This window comes from Callospermophilus lateralis, chromosome 15 (assembly GCF_048772815.1).
Source record: "Callospermophilus lateralis isolate mCalLat2 chromosome 15, mCalLat2.hap1, whole genome shotgun sequence".
In the NCBI taxonomy this organism is placed as follows: Eukaryota; Metazoa; Chordata; class Mammalia; order Rodentia; family Sciuridae; genus Callospermophilus; species Callospermophilus lateralis.
In genome coordinates, this window is record NC_135319.1 from 21,157,805 (window position 1) to 21,180,739 (window position 22,935).

The window sequence follows — 22,935 nt, forward strand, 5'->3', positions numbered from 1 at the left end:
AAGTCAATTTTAGAAGGTGGGGATCTATTTTTTTAGGCAGTGTCGCTCTGGGAACAAATGAATTCTAGGGCAGCCACAATGCTTGTGATTTTGTGATTTATTTACTCATAAGGTGTCATCAGGCTTCTTAGTAACTTGTTTCCTCTCCCTAGAACAGTGGCAGAATACTGCCAAAAAATTATTAATCAGAGTTGTCCCGGGACACTGCTGATGTAGCTTTCTGAGCCACAAGAGGATGGTATAAGATAAACATCCCTTTTTTGGATGATTATTTCAATCATATTTTTTATTGACATGTCACATGCATTAAAAAAGTGGTTTTAATTAAATATCGTTTGAAAATTGTTTTAAAATGAATTGGCTGCTGCTGTCTGTTTACAATTATTAAATAAATTTCTATTTGACTTAAAATAATTTGTTGGAGGAATTTGCATTTTGATCTGTTTAATAACGGGGAGTTATGGTTCTTGAACATCTGCAAAAAATAAAAGGCAACCCTTTAATAAAGCTACAAATTCTCATATTTGACCCTAAATAATTGATACCTCTCTCTCTTTTTATGATTCCACTGAGTAACTCTGCACAAAAGAAACATTTGGAGCTGTCCCTAAGGGCATTTTAAATAAGAAAATATCTATTGCTTAATTTTTCTTCTGTGGTGCTTATGCAAGCATGAATACCAGCCCCCAATTAACTCAAGGTGATGTCTAACGTGCTGTGAGGACACTTGCTCAGCAGCCTGAGTGATCCTGAGTCTGCAAGAGGGCTGTGTGATGGATGCTTTGGCCCCTTTCCTTTATGCTCATGCTTGCTCCTTCTGAGTACAGCTAGAGTGGCTGGAATTTGCTGTGCCAAGATCTGGGGTGGCAGTTAGGGAGGTAATTACTAGCTTGCTCATCCATGGTGTGGACAGAGATGTGCAGATGAAAAGTAGGAAGGGGGAAGTGAAGTGAGGCTCTTCATGCTTCTCTGGAGGTCAGAGTCAAATTTATTAAGTCAAATGAGACCCATGGGAGCCATTGGCTACAGGGGCCCTATGACATAAGGTCTGTATCCACCAGCTCTCTTGCTACCAACTATTATCTCCACAAAGAGCTTTGCCAAGTCCAACGTAGAACCAGGGTTCCAGATGCATCTCCACAAAACAGCCACTGAAGACCCTGCTGGGTACCAAGAACAGAAATTCTGGAAAGCTGCCCAGTGTGGTCAGACCCCCAGAGTTCACCTGCTTCTTTGGCCTTGGTTTTTCCTCATCTAGGATAGAACATCTGAAAACTACCATGGTTTGGCTAAATCCAGTTCTGCTCCTTCCATTCTTGTCTGCTTTTTGAAGTTTCTCTTGTTCTCTCAGCTACGCAACTGAAAGGGCACTTACAGGTCATCTCTAGCCGACTTCCCACTCAATGATCAACTCTTCTCCAAGCCACTGTGCCAAGCAGCCGACTGCCCCTTGTCTAGCACCAGGGACTGGAGTTCACCTCATCCAGCAGAACACTCCATGAGGACCGAGTGTTCTTCACATGTGGGGGAGTTGGCTCATTTTCCTTCAGGTCTTGTTCCCATGAGGATGTAATGTCCTTGCCAAGTTTTCACTCTCCAGTTGATGTGTTCACTTGTTCTTTCTATGCACAGGAGTTCAGGCCCCTCACCATTCCGGCTGCCCTGTTCCTGTCGTGCTGAAAATGTGATCCTTTGGGGGTTACAGATGGTATCCAAATAGGACCTGGTCTGTCCATGGCAGAGGTCAGTGGGGTTTCCCTTTTTTTGTTCTAATTTCTCTCCTCTCTTAATATAACCTGAGGTCCTCAGTAGCTTTTCTGGCCATCAAATTTCACTGTTTACTTCTTGTTGAGCTTTAAACTAATTAAAACTGCTAATTTTGCTTTATTTGACCTGTTTGTAATTAGATCTCTCCATTCTGTGAAATAATATGATTTTGGAGCCATTTTTTCTTATTAATTTTCCATGATACTAGCTTGTCAAGGTTATTTGGAATCTCAATGATGATTTCCACCTTCGCTGTCCCTCCCAACTCTGTAAATCCACGTTGTGTGCCTTTGATTTTCAGTGCCATCCACAACAACACATAGCAGAATACTGAATAAACATCAATTCTGGACTTACATTGTTTAGTTTTGGATCCTGACTCAAGCACATACTAGTTTTATGTGATCTCGGCAAGTCATTTAACCTCTCTTTGCCTTAGTTTCTTTATCTGGAAAATGGGCATAAAAATCATTCCTGAATTGTTCTAGTCATCTATTGCTGCATAATTAATCACCCCAAAATTTAGTGGCTTGAAAAATAATGATCTGTTATTTCTCATGATTCTGTGTCAGGGCTCAGGGGACAGTTCTGCTCCACATGATATAGTCCATAGTCACTCACAAAGCTAAGTTCAGCGCTGGAGTTGATGGGACTAGAAGGTCCAAGAAGGCCTCAGTTCTCTGTCTGGACAATGTGGGCTCTCTGTTTGCTCCACATTTGCCTCGTCATTCTGGGATCATGGCAGATGCGTCCCACAGCCAAAGCAGAGACAGCCTGACTTCTCAGGAGCTGAACCTGAAATGTGCACAGCATCACTTCTGTCTCATCCTGTTGGTCAACTAGTCACAAAGATAACTTGTCATCAACAAGAGGGGAGATACGTTTCACCAACTTGTTGACAGAAGGGGCATGGGCACAGGGAAGACAGGAATGGGTGGTGGTCATCCTTGGAGACTATATACCACATAGCTTGTAAGGTTGGTGTGAGAAATGGAACAAGTTAATCCAGCTAAGCAGTTAGAGCCTGATGTATATGTATAACATGTGGAAAAGCTGGTTTTCATTTAGAGTTAAATTGACTAAGCAAAGCAGAGGCAAGACCAGAGGCATGCTGCCTGCCACTGGACTTCCTTATTTAATGGAGTTGGATGACTTGCTAAAGCTTTATTGGATACAGTGTCACTGAGGGGCGAAGGCCACCACTACGGTATTTCCTACAAGTTTAATCTTATTCTCATGGCAGTTCTATAAGTTAGGTGTTTCCTAACTCATAAGGAGGAAATAGGCTCAGAAAGTAGAATATTTTTTCTAGTTACTACTGTTAAGCAGTGAAGCCGAAGTCCAGAAATCTGCCATTTTTCCTACCATGTGGGACTCAGTAAAATGACTAGCTGAGGTTCAGATACCACGGTGCCCATGGCAGGCCTGCCACCTGCTGATCTGGTCTCCTAATAAAAAAACAATCAGGGCCCCTGCAGTGCTGGTCTCAAGGGAGCCCTCTATGTTTGGGCAATCCTTGCTTTCTGGTCAATAACCTGCTTTTAGTATTTCATTTTAGAATCCTCATGCTACTTGAAAGTCTTCTGTTTCAGAGCCTATGCTAAAGATTATACAAATCTGTCTTGGACAGTTTGGGCAACATTGAGAACACCACAAATCACAATAACTTCCATTTGTTTAATGCTTTGTACAGCTGGAGCTCCAGAGCACCACACCAAAAGCAGGAACAAGAGGGGCTTCAGTGAGCTGCCCAAGTCTACAGCTAGTTGGTAGTATAAATGATAAATTAGCCTCGAACCCAGGAATGCCGATTCCCATTATTATGTTCATTCCATTATACTATGCAAGCTTCCATTCCACCTTTCTGAGCATCACTTTCTCTACCTGTACAATGGGAATTAATTGTGTCTACCCTCATAGGGTTATTGAGACAAAAAAAAAAAAAAAAAGAAAAGAAAAGAAATAGTGAATGTTCAGCAATTGAGTTGAGCAAACTGAACAAACTGAACAGTGGTCAAACACTGTGTTAGACAATGAGACACAGAGGCAAACAAAAAGGGCAAAATCCTGACCTTGAGGAACTTATAGACTACTAGGGAAGGTAGAAACCTTCAGGCATACATAAAAGCAATAAAATATTTTTCCATTGTCAGTTTAATTATTTCATTCATTCATTCAATTAGCCATGTAAGTATTTGTTTATTTATTTTTTAATGTGGTGCTGAGAATCGAACACAGGGCCTCACGTGTGTGAGGCAAGCACCCTACCACTGAGCTACAACCCCAGCCCCTTAATATCTTTATTTTTATTTGTTTATTTTTTTATGCGAGCCATGTAAGTATTAGAAATTACTGGGATCAATTATGTGCCAGACACTGTGCTAAGGGATGGGAAAAGAGAAATGCTAAGACAGTCTAGAACCCTGTCTGAATGAGGTTTACAGACTAGAATGGAGAACAGACAGTAAACTAAGAGAGTTACCGAATAACCATGGCAATATCAAAACAGCAATAGTAGGAATGACTTCTTGGATGGGCCGAGTAACAACTTACAACTTTTGAAGGATGGACAGGAGGGTTTGTTAATCGACTTGAGCCAAATGGAGTTTATAGCGTCTAGAAGTGAAGGGCATCTGATGGTGGCCTATTCTCTGAGCTGTGAGCAGGACATGGGCTCTGACACCTGAGAATGTCTTAAGGAAAATCCCAGGTAGTGCTGAAATAATGTCCATGTTGGTTCGAATCTCCTAGTCAGTTTCAAGGTTTTGTGGGCAGACATTCAGTGGTACAGCACAGAGCCACTTCCTAGGGGTCTCTCTGAAGGTGTGCGTAGCCTTCAGGAGTTGTCATAACCTAGGCTTCGGGCCACTCCTCCATTCCCCTCAGCCAAAAAAATGAGACAACACAGGCATCTTCTCCAAGCAAGCGCCCAGGGAACCAGATCAGAGCAGCACATTTTAAAATATGCACGTTTGATAAATGGCACAAGGTAAGCAGAGGATTGGCTGCATGCTGGAAGGTGGTTTCCCTGTGACCTTTAAACTGTGGGATCCGACAGCCCCTTCTTCCTCTGAGATTTCCTCTTCAAGATTTCTGATTGTTCAATATTAATGTTTGCTCTCAGCAGTACATCTGTTTTCCCATCCATCTTGTCTTCCTTCCCCCAATTCCAAGCTTTTACTCTAAATTAAATCAAACTTTAATCAATCTTCTGTTTCTTCCTGCGGAACCTCCTATCACTTAACTCTCCTGTGTGTGGGAGTGAGGTGGGGGGAGGTGGAGGTGGGAAGCAGCAACAAAAAGCCAGCCTGCTCTCAAAGTGATTTTTAAATCGCCTCTCCTGGGACCTACAGCTACACAGGTCTCACTGGGTGCAGACCTAAGACTTCAAAGCTCCACCTTATAGGCTCTTGCCCCTGCTTCTTCCAAGGCCCCATCCCCTCGCTCCAACACTGCGGGGATTTTCATGGTCTCACTGGATGTTAGGACAACAGTCCTGTCTGAATGACAAGGGCCCCCTACAAGCCCTGCCTATGCTTTTGCAGGATGACTTCCCTCTTGGAGCTCTGATGGCTGAGTCTTGGCTCCACAACTTCCACAGAGGCCCCCAGCAGGGTCCTTTGTAAAGACCCAGTTGCTGCGTGTGGCACTTACATCCCTCCACACTGGTATTCCCACTTCCTGTTTCCAGCTTCCAGTCCCCACTGCAGCTACTTCACAGTCTCTGCCAGAGACACCTGTCCATAGACCTGGCACCGTATCCCTAGGTTCATTTGAAGCAGAGCTTCTGAGCATCTTCTTGTGTTCCAGGGCTCTGTGGGCCTGGCTAGAAGGGAGAGCCCTTTGCCTGGTCCGGCTCCATCACTTTTTTATTTATCTGAAGAAAAACTTTCTTAGGCTGTGACTCTGTTGCCTTTCTTCTTTGGTTTCCGTTTTTTCTTTTTTTTTTTTTTTTTCTTCCAGTTCAAATTTTTAAAATATTTTAAAATACGGACTTAACTAAATATGGTCTCACTGTGAGAAATCTTTATCACCACTTCACCACCCAGGCCCTCCCCACAACCCTACCCTGTGGGTCTGATTTGTCTTTTTTTTTTTTTTGTATCTTCAAAATCCTCAAAATAAATTACTTAAGTTTTATTTTACTTATTCTTTTTAAAATTAAAGTTATAATGAGACATAATTTAAGGAATCAAATAGTTCTCCGTTGTTTGTTTTCAGACAGCAGTTTCTTTCTCTTCCACCATTGCTTGAATATGCAACCAATTTCAACTTTCAGGGATTTAAAAAAAAATTTCTTTTTCTTTTTCTTTCTTTCTTTTTTGAGATTTATTTCTAGGTACTATCCTGGTTAGTTCTTGATTCAAAGTTTTAGGTATCATCTTTGGAATTGCCAGCATGGAAGCAGGAAAGCATGCTTTCTATCTGTCCTCTTCTCCCCACACCCCACCCACCTGCCTTCCTGAACCTCCTCGGTAATTTTGGTTTTATCAGTTGGCACTCAGTGTTTCTACTCCCACACTGGGAAATTTATTTGCAGCATTTCTCTTTCCCTTCATTTCTCTCCTCTCCTTTTCTAGAACTCCCTTCTATTCAGACACTGGGTTGTCTGTCCTACTTTCCCCTCTGTTCATTTTCTCTTTTTCTAGGGAGTGTCATATTTTTTCCAATATTTTATTTTTTCATGACTGAAATCTCATTCCTCACTTCTAGGGGGATTGTTTGTTGTCTGGCACCATTTTTATTATCTCTGATGATGTCAAACACAATTTTAAATAAATATTTTATCCCCCTGCATAGTTTCTACTGACTCCAACTTGCTTTTGTTCTTCTTCTTCCTGTTTTTACCTCTTTCATATGAGATTCTTTCCTTAAATGTCTGATGGCCCAGGCCTTCAATTCCCCAAGAAACTGACTGTAGAGTGTAGGAGGAGGGGGAGGGAAACTGTTTCCATGGTGGGAATATGGAGGGGGTCTTCCTGGGTCATTTCATTGAGCCACCCTTAAAAATTCTAATTTCCTTCCTGCAGGCTAATTCCCGTCTGCTGGAGTCTGGGAGTCAAATGTGGGGTGACTACTGGGGGCTTAGCAACTGGTCTGCACTTCCAACTTTTACCCAATCCTCCTGTTTTTTAGTATGAGACTCGCATTAGGAATTGGCCCAGTGTCCTTAGTCTGAAAAACTTTTCTTATTCCTCTCAGAACTGAAACTCCATTCTTATGCCTCTGTGAGGGATGGCAGTCACCTCTTGGCATTAGGTGTTCAGAATATCTGAGCTCTAATTGCTTTTTAAACTTTACTTTCAACCGACATTCTTTTCTTTGCTCCTCTTTGGCTCTTATTTCCAGAGATCTTGGTCCTGCCAATTCCTGGGTCTTTGGGCAGCTCCCCTCTGCAGAGCAAACAGCTGCTGTGGTCTCTCCTCCAGTGCTGGCTTGGAGCTCAGCTCTCTTAGGTTGCTAACCAGCTGCCTCTTGCCCATCTGCTTCCCAGCATTCAGAGGACCCTCCCTCCTCCTGTTTTTCTGTCTAGGTGTGTCACACCTCCAAAAACATCTCTTTCATGCTGTTCCGTGGAGCTTGGGCATGTGGAAGAGGCCAATGGATATTGATTGATTGATTGGTGTTCTTGTTGTGACAGTTGTTCCATGGATGTACATACATACACATATTCATTTATTCTCCCTCATTTTTAGCATTTTAAAAAGACAGTTATTTTTCCTTGCCTTCTCTTTGGAGAATTAGGATTTTTGATTTGCTTATTTTATTATTATTTTTTTGTTTCTCTTTCTCTCCTTTTTTTTCCCCATTAACAGCCAAATGCTCTTATTCACTCTTTCTCTCTCTCCTTACTTTGTTTTTCCTATTTTTCCTCACCTTTCTTTATAACCATCACTATAAAATCTGTTACACTTAACTGGAAGTTTGAATTTGAGATTTGATTTTCTCATTAACTAGGAAAGATTATGCAGTGTGTGTTTGGTTCCCATGTGTTTAGATCTTGCCGTCTTTCTCATGCACACACTCCCTGGGCATCATTTGTTAATAATTTCTTTTTCTTTTTGTGCAATTGTCACTGTGTCTCTATAATTTCATTTTTTGAAAGAAGGCATTTGCTTTGGAAAGGGAGACACACACACACACACACACACACACACAGAGAGAGAGAGAGAGAGAGAGAGAGAGAAGTGTACACACAAGAGAGAGAGCTGGGGATGCACGCATGTATGAAACCCTGGCACCACAAAGAACAGAAACAAATAAGCAAAACAAACAAACAAACAAACAAAAAAAAAACTGAACAACACTCCTCTCCACAAAAGAGAGAAATTAATGAGCATTCTTTGTTTCTTTGAACATTCTTCAAAGATATGTCATTAAGAGCATAAAAAGTTCTTGGCTGCTCTATTTCTCAGTATGTTGCAACCTCTATTATGAGCTGTATTTCTTTGTCCCCTTTGGTTATCATCGTCTTGACTTCTGTTTTGATCTCACTCAATCTTTTTGCTTACATTTATTGACATTTTTTTTCATCATTTCTCCTTTTAGCCTGTTTGTTCCTCTTTCTTTATTAGACCCAATCTCCCACTTTCTGTTTTTAAATAAACAGATCATATTTCACATTTATTATGACAGCTGAAATGTTTGTATCTAGTCTTGCCGTCTTATTTATTTTTGTTTTCTATTTACCTCTCTCTCTCTCTCTCTCTCTCTCTCTCTCTCTCTATCTTTTTCTCTCCCATTTGTTGGGTTTGATCAGAAACACACCATGAAGTGGAGGGAATAATTCTATAAAATGGGCCCACTGTGCTGACTCCCACATGCTTTCACATTTTTAAAAATATTTTTAATTGTAGATGGACATAATACATTTATTTATTTATTTATTTATGTGGTGCAGAGGATCAAACCCAGTGCCTCACACATGCTAGGCAAGCACTCTACCACTGAGCCACAACCCAGCCCTATGTGCTTTCACTTTTTCCCCCCTTTTCTATTTTCTTGATATCTACTCTTCATTATTGTATTAGCTTTGCTTTCTAAGGATTAATTATTTACCTGCATCCCTGCCTGGCTTAAGTCCATAGAATGTGACATTTCTCAGCAAACTGCCTGTTATCTGCAAGAGAAATGCAGCCCTGAAATACCAATAAGAAGAACACAAGTTACTCTGAATGAGCGGAATTTTGTGATCCTTACACAGACCAGATCCCAGAATTTTGGGAGATAAGGATAATTTCCCCTATCATAAAATCTGAAAGAACAGGTTCCAATTAGAACCAGTCAGTGTGGGCCAAAGTGACTTAGAGTTGTCATGGCAGTAGGAACTTGAAAGTCTGATGTCATCCTGCTGTCCATCAAAAGTCAAGAGGTGGACATAGGTAGGACTCTTTGGAAACTTCCCTGGGACCTCCAATAAAACTGGAGGGCAGGAGAAGCATGCCAATTCTTTCCTCTCTGAGATGACTCACTGTCTCCCTTGATAGTGTCCCCTTTCCTCTCTTTCCATACTTTCCAATAAACTTAAGCCGGTTACTCTGAGTGACATGTCTGAAATTTTTCTGGCATGCTTGCAAAAATTGGGGTTTGAAGTGGGGGCATTTATTATTCCTCAGTTTCATGAAAAGCCCAGCTCTGTGAACCTTGATCACATTTAATTCATTTTTTTCTTTTTTAAAAATATTTTTTATTTTTCAGTTTTCGGTGGACACAACATCTTTATTTTATTTTATGTGGTGCTGAGGATCGAACCCAGCGCCCTGCGCATGCCAGGCGAGCGCGTTACCACTTGAGCCACATCCCCGGCCCTTTTTTTTTTTTCTGTCTTACATTTTGGAATTTTTACTTTCTATTTCTATTGCAATTCATTTCTACTCAAAGCCAAGAAACCCACAAGTGAAGATTGATAAAACTAAAGTGAGTCCTCAGACAGTAAAAATGAACCAGGTCAATCAATCACATATATGGTGGGAATTTCCATGGCTCAAGAAAACATTTTGAGCAGAATCCACTAAGGTGAAAAATCCTGGAATACTTCATTTGTGAAACTGCAGGGTCTATCTGCTGGGAATACTTAGGGACATGTTCCAGAAAAAGCTAAGGGATGAGAGTATGCTTTCAGACTCTACTGCAAAGTCCCTATGCCTAATCTTTCCATCTGAGTTCTAATAATCTACTTTTCCATCTCTATGCTCTCTGACCCTCTGGCTCCTGAGAAAAGGGAAGAGATAAATGTTTGAAGACAGATCTTGGGATGTGGGCTGAGAGTGATGCTTATCATGACTTTTGAGCTCTGGGTAGCATCAAAGGTGGCTGGACATCCCTTTTCCTGGCAGTTACATCAGCTGGTACAGGCTGTCTGACAGTAGGTGCTGACTGCTAAGGCTCGCTGTCAGTGGGAACAGTGAACAGGGCATATTTTTTCCAGGAACCAGATATTGAGAATTAGTCTATTACATGTAAGTTCATGCAATTAAATAGAAATTTGTGAGCTTATTGTGCCAGCAGTTTGAGATCATACTGTGTAAGCTAAATGAGTCAAAAGTGACCAATAGTTGCCTCGAGACTGGGAATCTGTGCAGTGGGGCTGTTGTAGGAATCAGGCTTTGATGGGGAGGGGAAGTTAGGGAGTTATAAGGTCCCATGAAGCTTTGGGAGTGCCAGCCAGATCCAGAGAGGCCACAAGAGCCCTGGGATGACACTGGTATCCGTTAGGAGATGCTGACTCCTTTCACAGATATAACATGCTCCCTGGATGTGAATGCCCTGATTCATCCTGGGTTGGGTTCATGGGCTGGCTGCTTTTACATCCAGGCCAGTGACTGGGGATATCGGTGCCTCCATTTTATTAACTGCTTTCAACAGAAGCCATTAAGGTTTGGAAAAGGTGGAAAGTGAGGAAGAAGAATGTCCAGGTGGAGAATTCTGGAAGATGTAGGTGCCTGATGGAGCCAGCTGATGGGGAAGGCATGCTGGGCCACCTCAGGCTCAGGCCATGAAGAATGTGTTGAGAAGCCTGTGGCAAGGGAGTCTCCTTCCATGTGTGGCCTGGATGACCTCAGGGTCATCAGCACCTTGATTAACTCAACATCACAATGCAGTGACCCCAGGAGACAGTGCTGTGGATGACAGTGGGAGGGGATGACCTAGGAGCCCCACACATGCTCTGAAAAATTGGGATCTTGGCAATTTTGATCAGTTATTAGGAGTGACCAGTCATCACCAGGTCAGTCAGGAAAGCCAAGGCACCACTGAAGGGCTAATGCAGCTAGAAGGACATGGTGGTGTATGATCAGAGGCACTGTGCCCTGCCTGGGAAGTGGGGTACCGGAGGGCACGTGAGCTCAGATTTAATTACGCATTGTGCTGGAATTTTCTCTTGATTATGTATATGTTATGCAATTTAATTCCTAGCACATCTCTGTTGTCTTATTTACAAATAGTGTCTTAATCAGTGTCTTATAATGTTGTCTTATTTACAAGTAAAACCAAAAGTTAAAAAAAAAAAAAAGCCACTGTCCCAAGCTAGCATGCTGTATCTACTTCAGAACTAATTAATTTAGATTGATCTGACTTCAGAGTTCCTATCTGCCCCACTAAACTTCTCTGGGTGTTGTTTTTCCTTTCTTTTAAAATCACGGAGGCTGGCAGGACTAGGGTTTCTTAATCTTGTTTAGATCCCCTTAACTTTATTCCTAATTTTTGGTTTATGCTTACTCTCGTGAATTTTGTCTTACTCATTTTTCATTTGTGGTGTTATTTACATGAAGGTTTTCCTTAAGAAGTTTCATTTTTAATTTATTCTTATTGTGGTAAAATCTGCATAACATAAAGTTTACCATGCTAAACTTTTTTTTTCCCCCCTTGGTTGTGCTGGGGATAACCAGGGCCTTGAGTATGCAAGGCAAGTGCTGTTCTCTTGAGCTACACCCTCAGACCCTAAACTAGCCATTTTTAAGTTTAGTTTGGTGACATTAAGTTCATTCACTTTGCTATGCAGCACTTTCTGTTTTTAATGTAGATGTGTTTTGGAAAGGCAAACTTGAGATCACTATAAATAGAAACTAGAATTTCTTCCCATAATCAAAGGTAACCATTAGAATAAATACAGTGAAGGAAGAAAGTCATTAACTTGCAGCTGAATCCTGCTGACACTGAAGATTGTGAGATGAGGCCTGGCTCCCTCTCAACCCAGCCCCCATATTCCTTTTAAAAGAAGGGCATCAAGCCTTGGGGAAGTGGTAAAAATATGCTCACACCTAATTGACACTTCATCTATGACATACCCCGAGTTGAAAGAAGTGTGAAAAATGTGAAAGAGTCATTTCTCACCGTGAACTTGACATTATCTCACGCTGTGCCCAGGTATCTCCTCACACCTTGCCTATCACAGAAAACCCTCTTGGCCCACACCCATAGACCATGGGAACTGCTTAGATGTACACAGGGCTCCTGTTCACCAAGGCTCCATGATGTCTGATTTTGAACAAGGGGATCTGATGGCCTTTTCTGAGTTGGATCCCTGATGAGGAGCATCATTTGGGCAAAGCTCTTTAATATCTCTTCCCCATTTTTTTCCCAAGAGTTACAGAAACCATCCCTTGATATCTATAGGGAATTGGATCCAGGATGTCCACACTCCCTTACCACTGAATACTAAAGTCCACAGATGATAAAATACCTTATATAAAATGATAATAATATCATGTAACCTAAGCACATCATCCCATATAGTTTAAATCATTCTCTGATTACTTTTAATATGGTACAGAGTAATGCTATGTACATAGTTATACAGTCTTGTTTTCAGAATGATGGCAAAAACATTGTATATGCGATTTTTTTCTGAATATTTTTGATCCACGGTGGTTGAATCCATGGATGCAGTCCCCATGGATACAAAGAACTAGCTGTGCTACCACAAACATTAGATGCCACATTCTGCAAGCCAATGCCTTGGTGACAGAGCATCACAATGTTTCCAAGTTCCACCTGTGATAAGGCCATGTGTGGTATTGAAGTCACTAATTGCTCTGAATGGGTGAATTTATCACAATTTGTGTGGAAAAGCCAACACTTTAAGCACCTGAGGTGGGTCTTACAGGGCTAGTGAGAAAAGATGGCTGACATAAGACAGAGACAGCAGACACATGGCTTCATTTGAGCCAAGTTCTAGTTTGGAGCTAGGTTGACTGTACCCATTCCCTGGACAGTAGAAGTAACAAAATATGTGCATGTGCATCCTTGGAAGCACTAAGGGGATGAACACAGGAAGAGTCATTTTCTTAAGCTGGACAGGGATGCTCTCTGTCAACATCACGTGGAAGCATTTTCATTATCAAAGCTGTGGGTGCATTTCATTAAGCCAGGAACACGGAGGGTAAGAATAAAACTTGGGTGCTGAGGGCTGAAAGCCTGAAAAGTTCCCTGCCTTTTCCCTCTCCTGGGCAGAGCTTACTGTCCCTCGGAGCCCCAGCGTGCTACCCACAGAAGATAGGACATGACTTCTCACCTGGGGCTTGGTCTCATCTTTGTCTTTGTAATAGAAAAGCTGATTCCCACGCAACACAAACCAGCGCTGTTGCCAGTTCTTCATGATGCTCCTCTGCTTCCTCAGCCAGCCTGCCTTCAGCACAGGGCCCAACCTGCAGGGTCCTGGTGGCCGCCCTGGGCTGCGGCTCTGCTCCCCCATCACCAGGCTCTTGGAGCGGGCTGGAAGTCAAGAACACACACAGTGAGTACAGAGCCTGGTGTGCCTCTGGTCAGTACTCAGCACACCCTGGAATCCCAGCTGATCTTGGACCAAGGCTTGCAAGCCCAGGACAGGAGGGCATGAGCATTGCAGGCCCAATTCCCTGTTGGGTTCCAAGGGCATACATAGGCTGGAAGACTTCAGCAGCAGCCGCAGCAGCAGCCGCCCAGGGTTATCCACTTGGGATAGGTGGCACAGTCTGCCTGCCTGATTCATTTTTGCTCTGTTCCTGGAAACCTAGATTCTCCATTTCTCCAGGTTTCTTCATCCAAACCTCCATCCATGTATCCACGCATCCATCCATCAATGTATACATGTAACTGTCCACTCATCTATTCATTCCATGACTCATTTCTTTTCATTCAGTCACTATTTATTAAGTGCAGACTCTGTGCCAAGATCTGTTCTAGTTATGAGGATAAAGTAGTGAAATTTTTAAAAAGAGATAAAAATCTGGTTTCTCCTGGAGGTTACATTTTAGCCAGGTTTCTGTTACTCAGGGGCAGTGGGAGCTGGCTCCATCCAGACCCTACCCCAGTGTCTGTTTGAAGCCCCCTCTTCTGGAGACATCAGGCTTGAGCACCACTGCCCAGATTCCCCAAAGCCACTCTGCTGCTTCCCTGGAACCATTGTGCAGGGCCTGGATGGCGGGACCTTTCTGTCAGCAATTTGTTGTGATTTTGATGGTGGCTCCTTGACAGAACAAGGGGGGCAATGACTACTATGTCGCAGCTTTCTGGGTGCCTGCAAACCCTCTTTTCCCCAGCTGACATCACTGACCAGCACTCTGCAGGGCTGGTACTGCCCATGGCAGTGATGAATTCAGATTCTTGTTTCCTCCATCCCCATCTCTCTGTTTGTATACTTCCCCTCCTCTCTCCTTGGTCTTTGGGGGAAACATTTCTCTCCTTGGCCAGAATCAAGCATATTATTGCAGTATTCACTAGGAAAGGACATGCTGGACTTTGGAGGAACAATTCTGAGTCCAAATGTAATCATAACTGCAATTCGTAGTTCATGGATCCTAACTTCTGATAGGAACACATGGTCCCTGCAACCCACAGTTTTTGCACTGTGCCTATAATTTTTTTTTTTTGTGTGTGTGTATGTGTGTGTATACACATGTGCATGTGTGTATGTGTGTGTGTATACACATGTGCATGTGTATATAAGTTCCTCCTGTTATACTAGTGACCACAGTTCCCTAAGCCTGGCCTACCTTCCGCCCACCCTATCTCACTAGCCTAGATTTTTCTGCCATCCTCCCCCATTAAATCCCTAGGTTTGGCTGCATAGTGAGCTCATACTCAGCCTTCAAAATCCAACTCAGATGACACCTCTGCTGTGGAATCTTCCTCATGAATCTTTTCCAGGCAGACATTCCCTCCTTTATAGGACATATCTAGCCTGTGGCTGGGACTCATCTATATGGTTGCCTTTCTGCCCCTTCAGCCCTGAGGGGTGGGCAAACAGGAAATAGGATCTTATCCAATTCTGTATGTGTGGTCCTCATCACTGTGAGGCCAGGGGATGGACATAAGTCATGGTAGTTAAACATCACAGGATACTTAGAGTTAGCCTTAATGATCTGAATCTCAACATGGTATTAAACATAACATGACAGCCAGCTCTTGTCTTATAGCATATAGCCTGGTGGTTCCCAGTTTCGTCTGCAATCTTATAGCAGGGAATACTATCTTGAATCTAGCACATTTGCATGAACAACAACAACAAAATGATGAGACCATCCCTTGGCTCTGGAAGGGTTCAGCATCAGGATCACCTCTTGTTTCTGGTATCCAAGTAGCTATGCCAGCTCCATGGGTATTCCTTGCACACTGAAGGGGACTGGCAATCCTTCAGGGGAATGGGGTTTTTCCAGAGACTAAGGGAGGGACTCCAGAGGAGTCCAGTGGAGGTTGCTCCTTCTAGGAACACAGTCTCACCTCTGAAGCCCAGCAGCACCCTGACCAGGGTTGAGCTTCACACGTTCTTGCATTTCAGACTGATCTGCAGTTTTGTTCCCAACCTTGCTGCTGGGCCTGGTCCCCATGTTCTTGAGGCAGAATTATCATGCACACCCTCCTGAGTCCTAATAGCTGTTTATGCTCCCTATATGCAATCTGATGCCCCACCATACGTTACCAAAAGATTCCAACATTGCTGAGCATTCACATTCTTTCTGTTAATTATTTAATTAAAGAAACAATGGGGCCCAGGTGAAGAAATACAGGTTTTGGACAAAGGCTTATGTTTGGATCACTGCCATCTCTGTGAACTCTGTGTTTTGGTCTGCAGATCAGCAAATTGGGCCCATTTATGATGACAGTCCCTCACCCAGCAGGGAAAGTTGGAGGAGGAGAGACAGCCCACCTGGCAGAGTACTTGGCACGTCTGAAGGACCCAGTGACTAGTTACTGTAGTGATGATAGTTATGATAATGGAAATCGTGGACGTCTCCATGAAGAATTTATTTCATTAAGCTGGGCGAAAAGATGAATCTTCTTACAGTCCTGGAAAGGCTGCCCTTTCATTTCCAAGTATCATAGCATCTTGCCCAGCATCTCTGCCCTGCAAGCTCAGCATCCTTGCCAAGGAGGACCCAGACTTGGAAGAAACACTCGGCCTGGGTGAGGCTGGGCTGGAGCACAGATGAGGCAGGTAGGGATTGTGAAACCCAAAAACATCAGGCCTCAGGAGGGGCCTTTCTGCTCCCAGGGCTGCCCCCTCATTTGATCTTATATCCTGTCTCCCTCTGGCAAGGAGTAGAAGCAGGCTGTACCCAACAGACACTTGCTGATCCCCTTTCAGAGCTGGGGACTCTTAAGCCCAGGGGCCATGGAGACGATGCCCATGAGGAGAAGAGGGTTATCAGGACCCCAGTATTCTGGTGCAGCCTGGCAGAACATTGAGGAGGACAGACAGATATGTTCCTAGAGTAACTGAGTTTGCTTGTCTGGGTCTCAATTTTCTCATGTCTCAAATTCTTTTAGTTGGTTAAGAATTGATAGTCACCAGTGCTTGGGCCTTTATCTTTTTAATTGCTTGAGATTTCTAAATTGAGACCTGGTAGGCAGCAGTGCCTCTGTGAGTGAGGATTGTCTGGTTATAGGTGAGAGGAGCTGGCTCAGGCTTCCACTGTCTATTCTTGAATTATTTTTTCTTTTCTTGGGAAATTGGTAGGGTCTACTTAGACCCTTCTGTTCCTCCACAGATGTCTGTACAGCCCCTCTGGAGTCTTTAGTGGGGAATGAACCATGGAACATCTAGGGCCATTTCCTGGTTCTATTTTTTTTTAAACAATAGGGCCCAAAGCTGGCACATTCCACCAGAAATGCACCTGCTCTTCCTCCCATATCACCAGAGCATCCTGCACAAGGCAGGTGCACAGCAGAAACTCAGCAAACTCTCCAGGACTCATCAGTGCAGCAGGACTCTCCTGAGTGCCACTGAGACTTCCACCCGAGCCCTGGGTCAGGTCTACAGAAGTACTCTCTGGCTGTCCCAGGAAGGCTGAACTTTCTGGACCTAGAACCACGGACACTGAGCCTGACAGAGAGCAGGAGCCCAGCAACTTATGCAAGAATGACCGCATGGTCGATGACATAACTGGCCTGCAGGAGATTTCATGTGACAAGACAAAGAACAGAAGAAGGTGTTCTATGCCCTGATTCCCAAACCCTGGGCACCAGCCCTCCTGAGAATTACAGGAAGGAGAAAGAAGGCATCAGGGAGCCTGTTAACTGGGGCAAGGGAACAAGGTGAGGTTATGTAGCTGGGCTCCATGTCAGCAGCTGTGCACTCTCTATTTCAGCACATGTGGGCAGCCCTGAGGGTCCTGCCAGTGGCACCCAAACCCTATGCTCTGCTCTTCCCTGGTCTTCCAGGAGAAAAAGAGAAGCCAGCTCCTGTGCCTCACAGTTTGCCAGGGAGGCTCTTGTTTCCACATAGGAGGCCAGACCAGTGCAGGGTTCTCCCCAGGTGATCAATCACATGGATATTACTTATCAGGCTGACTGAACTTCTCAAAAGGAAGATTATCATTGTTATGATTTATTAATAACCATTGTTCCTGTCCTCTGCACGTCCTTTAATCAATTTATTTGGTTCTGTAAATATTTAAACCAGGCTTAAGTCAAATGGCTTTGACATGCTAAGTCTCCAGTACTAATTAGAGTTGAGGAGAAATCTGGGGAGCAGGCCCAGGGCAAGCTTTTGTCCCAGGGAGGAGAGGGGTGCCCTTGGCCCTCCTCCAAGTCAAGGCTCATAAGCACAACATTCATTCATCCATTTCACACTGGGAGATGTCTGCTAGATGCAGGGTAGAATTTTAAGTTTATGTTTCCTTGAGGATCCCCTAGTCTGACAGGGGAAATAAGTCACAACCATGCAGGAATGAAAGGTCCAAGGTCATGTGAGACAGGCAAAGGGTACATACACTGAAAAGAAGGCCCAGATCTCTGCAGAGTCATATGGAGGTGGGGAACCCATGGAATTCTTGAGGGATGACCAGAATGTGGGCCTACCTCAGGGCAGATCGGACTCTGGTTTTTAGGGAGGAAGGAATGAACATGGCATTTGCTATCCTTTGGCACATTTTGTGTGTTAGGTGGACACTGTCACCTCCTCTTGCTGACAAGCATGTATTGATGAGGGGAGACACGCAACTACCTCTCCTTCCTCAACCCAAATAGTCTGCACAACGCAGAGTTTGTTCCTGCAAATCCCTCCCCTTTGACTCCTGACTTCATTAATTTCCAAATCTGAAGACTCTTTCTCACTCTCCTTTCTTTTCACTTCCTTTTACTGAATCAATTCAAATATAACTATCTCTTGCCTGGACTACTTCCTGACTCTTACCTCTTAGCTTCCACAGAAGTCTCCTAAAGAGCTATGGAGCTGCCAAGGAAATGCTCTGCATGAATCATTTCATTTAATCTGACAACAAGTGGTGATTCTTCTGTTCACAAATATGTGAGCCAATGTTTGCAGAGGCTGAGATGGTTTGTCAAGGCCCCAGGTGACAGGAGGCAGACTGTTTAGGAATCTCAGTTTGCCTAACTTCAGGCTTACACACTTAACCCCTTCATGAAAGTGCCACAGTTTCTAAAAATGGGTCTAATAATCTGACTGCTTCCTCCAAAACTAGTTGTATTTATTTATTATGCATGAAGAAACTCCACCCCTGGCCTAGCCTGGCAGTCACTGTAAGTTCACAGCACATCATCTAATGTACCCACACCTCCACCTGGACCACCTGCCCAAGTTAGTAGCTGCCAAGGTGTCTGTGTATTATATGCACATCTTCATACCTGAATTTTGAAGCAACCTGGGTGATGCTGATAGAATCATGTAGTGGGCTTGGGTCACATCAGACAACCTCTATTGGAAAGGCCTTTGGTTCCACTACTCTTCAATGTCAGAATCTTACCCTCTGTTCAGGATATGGAGCATACCATGCGGTCCTCCCAGGGGTACTCCACAGAAATTCATCTCTTTCTTTTCACTTCACCTTTAAGATTGCATGAATAATAGCCTAGTGTATAATTTTGTGGTTCAAGCATATGTCTGCTTCTCCCTAAGACTATAGCCCCTGGGACAGATATTGCAAGAAAAGTGTTGTGTTCACTTCCGGAAGCCTGAGCGGCATCTGCTTGAAGCAGGGAGGGAGGTGAGTTGGAGGAGGATGGACCAGCAGGGAGCTCCTAGGGGACCCAACTCCCTACTGGGGAGCGCTGGGGAGCTCTGGATGTGTGTGTGTGTGTGTGTGTGTGTGTGTGTGAGAGAGAGAGAGAGAGAGAGAGAGAGAGAGAATGTGCAAGAGTATGTGTGTGTGTGTGTGTGTGCGAAAGAGAAAGAGTCAGAGAGAGACAGAGAGAGAATGTGCAAGAGTGTGTGTATGTGTGTGTGTGTGTGTGTGTGAGAGAGAGAGAGAGAGAGAGAGAGAATGTGCAAGAGTATGTGTGTGTGTGTGTGTGAGAGAGAGAGAGAAAGAGAGAGAGAATGTGCAAGAGTATATGTGTGTGTTTGTGTGTGCGAGAGAGAAAGAGTCAGAGAGAGACAGAGAGAGAATGTGCAAGAGTGTGTGTATGTGTGTGTGTGTGTGTGTGTGTGAGAGAGAGAGAGAGAGAGAGAGAGAGAGAGAGAGTCAGAGAGAGACAGAGAGAGAATGTACAAGTGTGTGTGTGTGTGTGTGTGTACGAAAGCAAGAGGAAGGGAGAGAGATAATGTATACACTAAATTATGTGAGTGTATCACAGAATTTGTTTTGTATGTGTGTGTCTCTGTGTGTACACATCCATCAGTGTACCAGTATGGAGAAAACCCAAATTCAGAACCCAGGGTCTTGGTTTAGGTGGTCAGTTCCAGAGGAGAGAAGGGAAGGTGGGGCCTGAAGACCATCAGGAGCCCTGGAAGCCTGAGATCCTCTCAGGAAGTAGGCTGTTGGGAAACTGAGGAAGCAGATGGAAACAACCCAGGGAGGAAAGTCAGAGGATGGAGGGCAGGGGAGGGTAGGTCTTTGGGATGTGTAGAGAGCAGGGTGCCACCCATGGAGACATTCAGGAGGAGGGGGTCGTTGGGGTTGCTGACAAATGGTTTCTAGAGGTAGAGGGGGAGAGAGAGAGAGAGAGAGAGAGAGAGAGAGAGAGAGAGAGAGAGAGAGTTGTGTCAAGGAGGAGGAGTACAGCAAGTGCAACTGGAGTACATTGTGCTTTCCTCATCTTTTCAACATCCAGGAGGACATTCCTGGAGGAAGTCAGATGTGACCCATGGGAGGGGGCATGCTGGACAGAGGCAGCTACAGACCAGGGCCCACATGTAGGAGGGAGGTGCTCCGTAAGTGTTGAATGATAATTATTATAGACAGTATTATAGTTATTGTTCATTGTGAGCTTAGACACTCCATGTCATGCACAAGCCTAAATGAAATAATTTTATTTATTCCTGACAGCAAATGCCATGACTTCCCTTCTGTAGATGTGAGAGCTGAGACAGTTGCCGGAGGCCACTGGCACGGGGTCTGTTTAGGAATCAGAGCCTGCCTAACTTCAGGGTGAGCTACTTAACTCTTCCCGAGCCTACGGCCTGCATAACATCTCCCAGGAAGCCTGTGGAGGGAGTAAGAAACAGGGGCCTTAGGGGAGAATTCTGAGAACTAGGAGAAGTGAGGACAGGAAGGGGCAGAGAAGCTTTTGAGAGACACTGGCAGAGGCAGCCAGAGAGACAGGAGAACCACCAGGGAAAGAAGGGAGTGGAAAACCCAGAGAGGGCTGGAAGAAAAGGCTATAGCTTATGAGAGGAAGAGAGAGAGTTCCGGCCTGGCTTCTCAGGCAGAGAAGTACAGCAAGAGCTGTCTTACAGACCGTCCAGGAGAGTGCTCTGGGAGAGTGAGGGCAGCAAAAAAGCATGGAAAATTCTTTCTAGAATGTTCTTTGCAAGGAGGGGAGAGGGGGAGGAAGGCATCTGTAGGGAAAGGACCTGCGTGTGTTTAAACATATTTTGACAAGTGAAGGTTGAGGTTATGTGTGTGTGAGGTGGGTGGGGAGAGAAGTCAGAGAGGAAGCACTTCCCACAGGGAGCATTCTGGCAAGTGCCAGGAGGTGGAGCCTGAGCTCAGGCACTGTGCACATGTGTGTTGGGGGGGCTTGCCTGGGACAGCAAAAAGCCATCCTGTGTGTGACAGGAAGCAGGGAGGCACAGATGGCTGTGGGTGAGGGCACCTGGCCAGCTGCAACCCTCCCTGCAGGAGATATGAGAGATCACCTGTGCACCAAGGTTCTCCTTGTACTCAGTCCTGACTGTACCTGTACCAGGCTGCTGTCTTAACCAGCTGGTGACTCCAGACACTGCCATGGGCCTGATGAGAAAGGACATGGGGCTGTGAGTATTGGTAGAGTTGGTTCCCATTGTGTTAGCTCTGGCCTGGCCTTCCTGGGACAGCTGGAGGTAGAGGGAGGGGTATGGTTGAGATGGGAAAATGCAGGCAAGACTGGGATGGGGTGAGTGAGTTAACAGAAAGGATGGATGTGCACAAGTGGCTGTGACTACCAGAGCTGGGGACAGGCATAAGTCATGAGTCATTTCTTTATCCCCCAGAATAACTCTGTTTTCGCAGATTTTAGAATTGAGACTTGAAGGAGAAAAGCATCTTTCTCAGCGTCACACAACACTGCTCTGATGTGGCCCAACTTGGACTGCTCCTGGTCACTAGGAACACTATAATTCTTCCAAAGCAGAAGGGTTCCTGGGCCACCCCTCAGTGCTCTGAGCAGACTCCAGCAAGATGGGCATCTTTCCTTAGCCAGGGATGCCCAGAATGAAAACACAGGTCAACTCAAACTCAAGAGGTCAAGACCCTGGTTCAGACAAACAATTCAAGTACTGAAATTTTGTGTCTCCTCAGAGGAGGGCACAGAGCTGTGCATGTCCAGGTGTTGGTAATGCAGCAGGGGGTGCATGGCCAGCAGATGAATCACAGATATAGGCCTTCTCCCTAGCAAGGAGGTAGGGATCTTGCATTTCTCAGAGTTGAAGAAATTAAAGAAGTGAATAGGTGCTGAACAGAAGAGAACCTACAAATGACCAACAGATGTACAGGGATGCTGAGCTCCAACAATCAGCAGGAAAATGCAAATTACAGGCATTATAAGATGCAACACTGCGTATCCTTTACAGGTAAAGTTTGGAAAGTTTGACAATGTCATGTATTGGTGAGGCTGTGAGACATTGCAAGTCATTAGATAGAGGACACTGGAGCTGTACTTAGGATTAAAATCACACATCTTTGTTTCCTCCCCACCCCACCCCACATCGGGGATTGAACTCAGGGGTGCTCTACTACTGAGCTATATCCTCAACCCTTTTTATTTTTTATTTTGAGACAGGGTCTCGCTAAGTTGCTTAGAGCCTTGCTAGGGCTGGCCTGGAACTTTCGGTCCTCCTGCCACAGCCTCCTGAGTGGCTGAGATTACAGGTGTGTGCCATCACACCCAGCTAAAAATCACATATCCTTTACAACTCAGTAGTTCTGCTTCTCTCCTGTCCCTACCCTCCCACCCCAGAGAGAACCCCAAGTCCAGGGCTAGTGGCATACACGGATGCCCATGGATAGCTAAAAATGCAGAAGATTCAAATGCCCATCAGAAGGAAAATGGCCAAATAACGGTATATTCAATCATACAGACATTGAAAACAATAAGAAAATACATGAGCTAATAGGGAGAACTCCCCTTTTATCTGACTCCTCAAAATAAGTGCTTTCACTCCCCAATTCTGATTCCCACCCTATTCTCTTTTGAACACCCTCCAATCAGGTTTCCCTTACCTCTGCCCACCCAAACTACTGTAATCATGGTCCCCAATGACCCTCACGTTGCTCAATTCAAGGGACAGGTCAGTCCTTTGGTTCCTCCACT

At 44.5% G+C, this 22,935-nt stretch overlaps 1 protein-coding gene across 3 annotated transcripts in view; it reads right to left on the reverse strand.

The window, feature by feature from the left end:
- The window catches only part of Arhgap22 (Rho GTPase activating protein 22), a 180,662-nt gene that overhangs the window by 112,800 nt on the left and 44,927 nt on the right, over positions 1-22,935 (reverse strand). For all 3 annotated transcript variants that reach the window (XM_076834536.1, XM_076834535.1, XM_076834534.1), the window contains exon 2: positions 13,280-13,479. In XM_076834536.1, the coding sequence (XP_076690651.1) occupies positions 13,280-13,479 (200 nt within the window). The remainder of the gene's footprint in view (positions 1-13,279; positions 13,480-22,935) is intronic.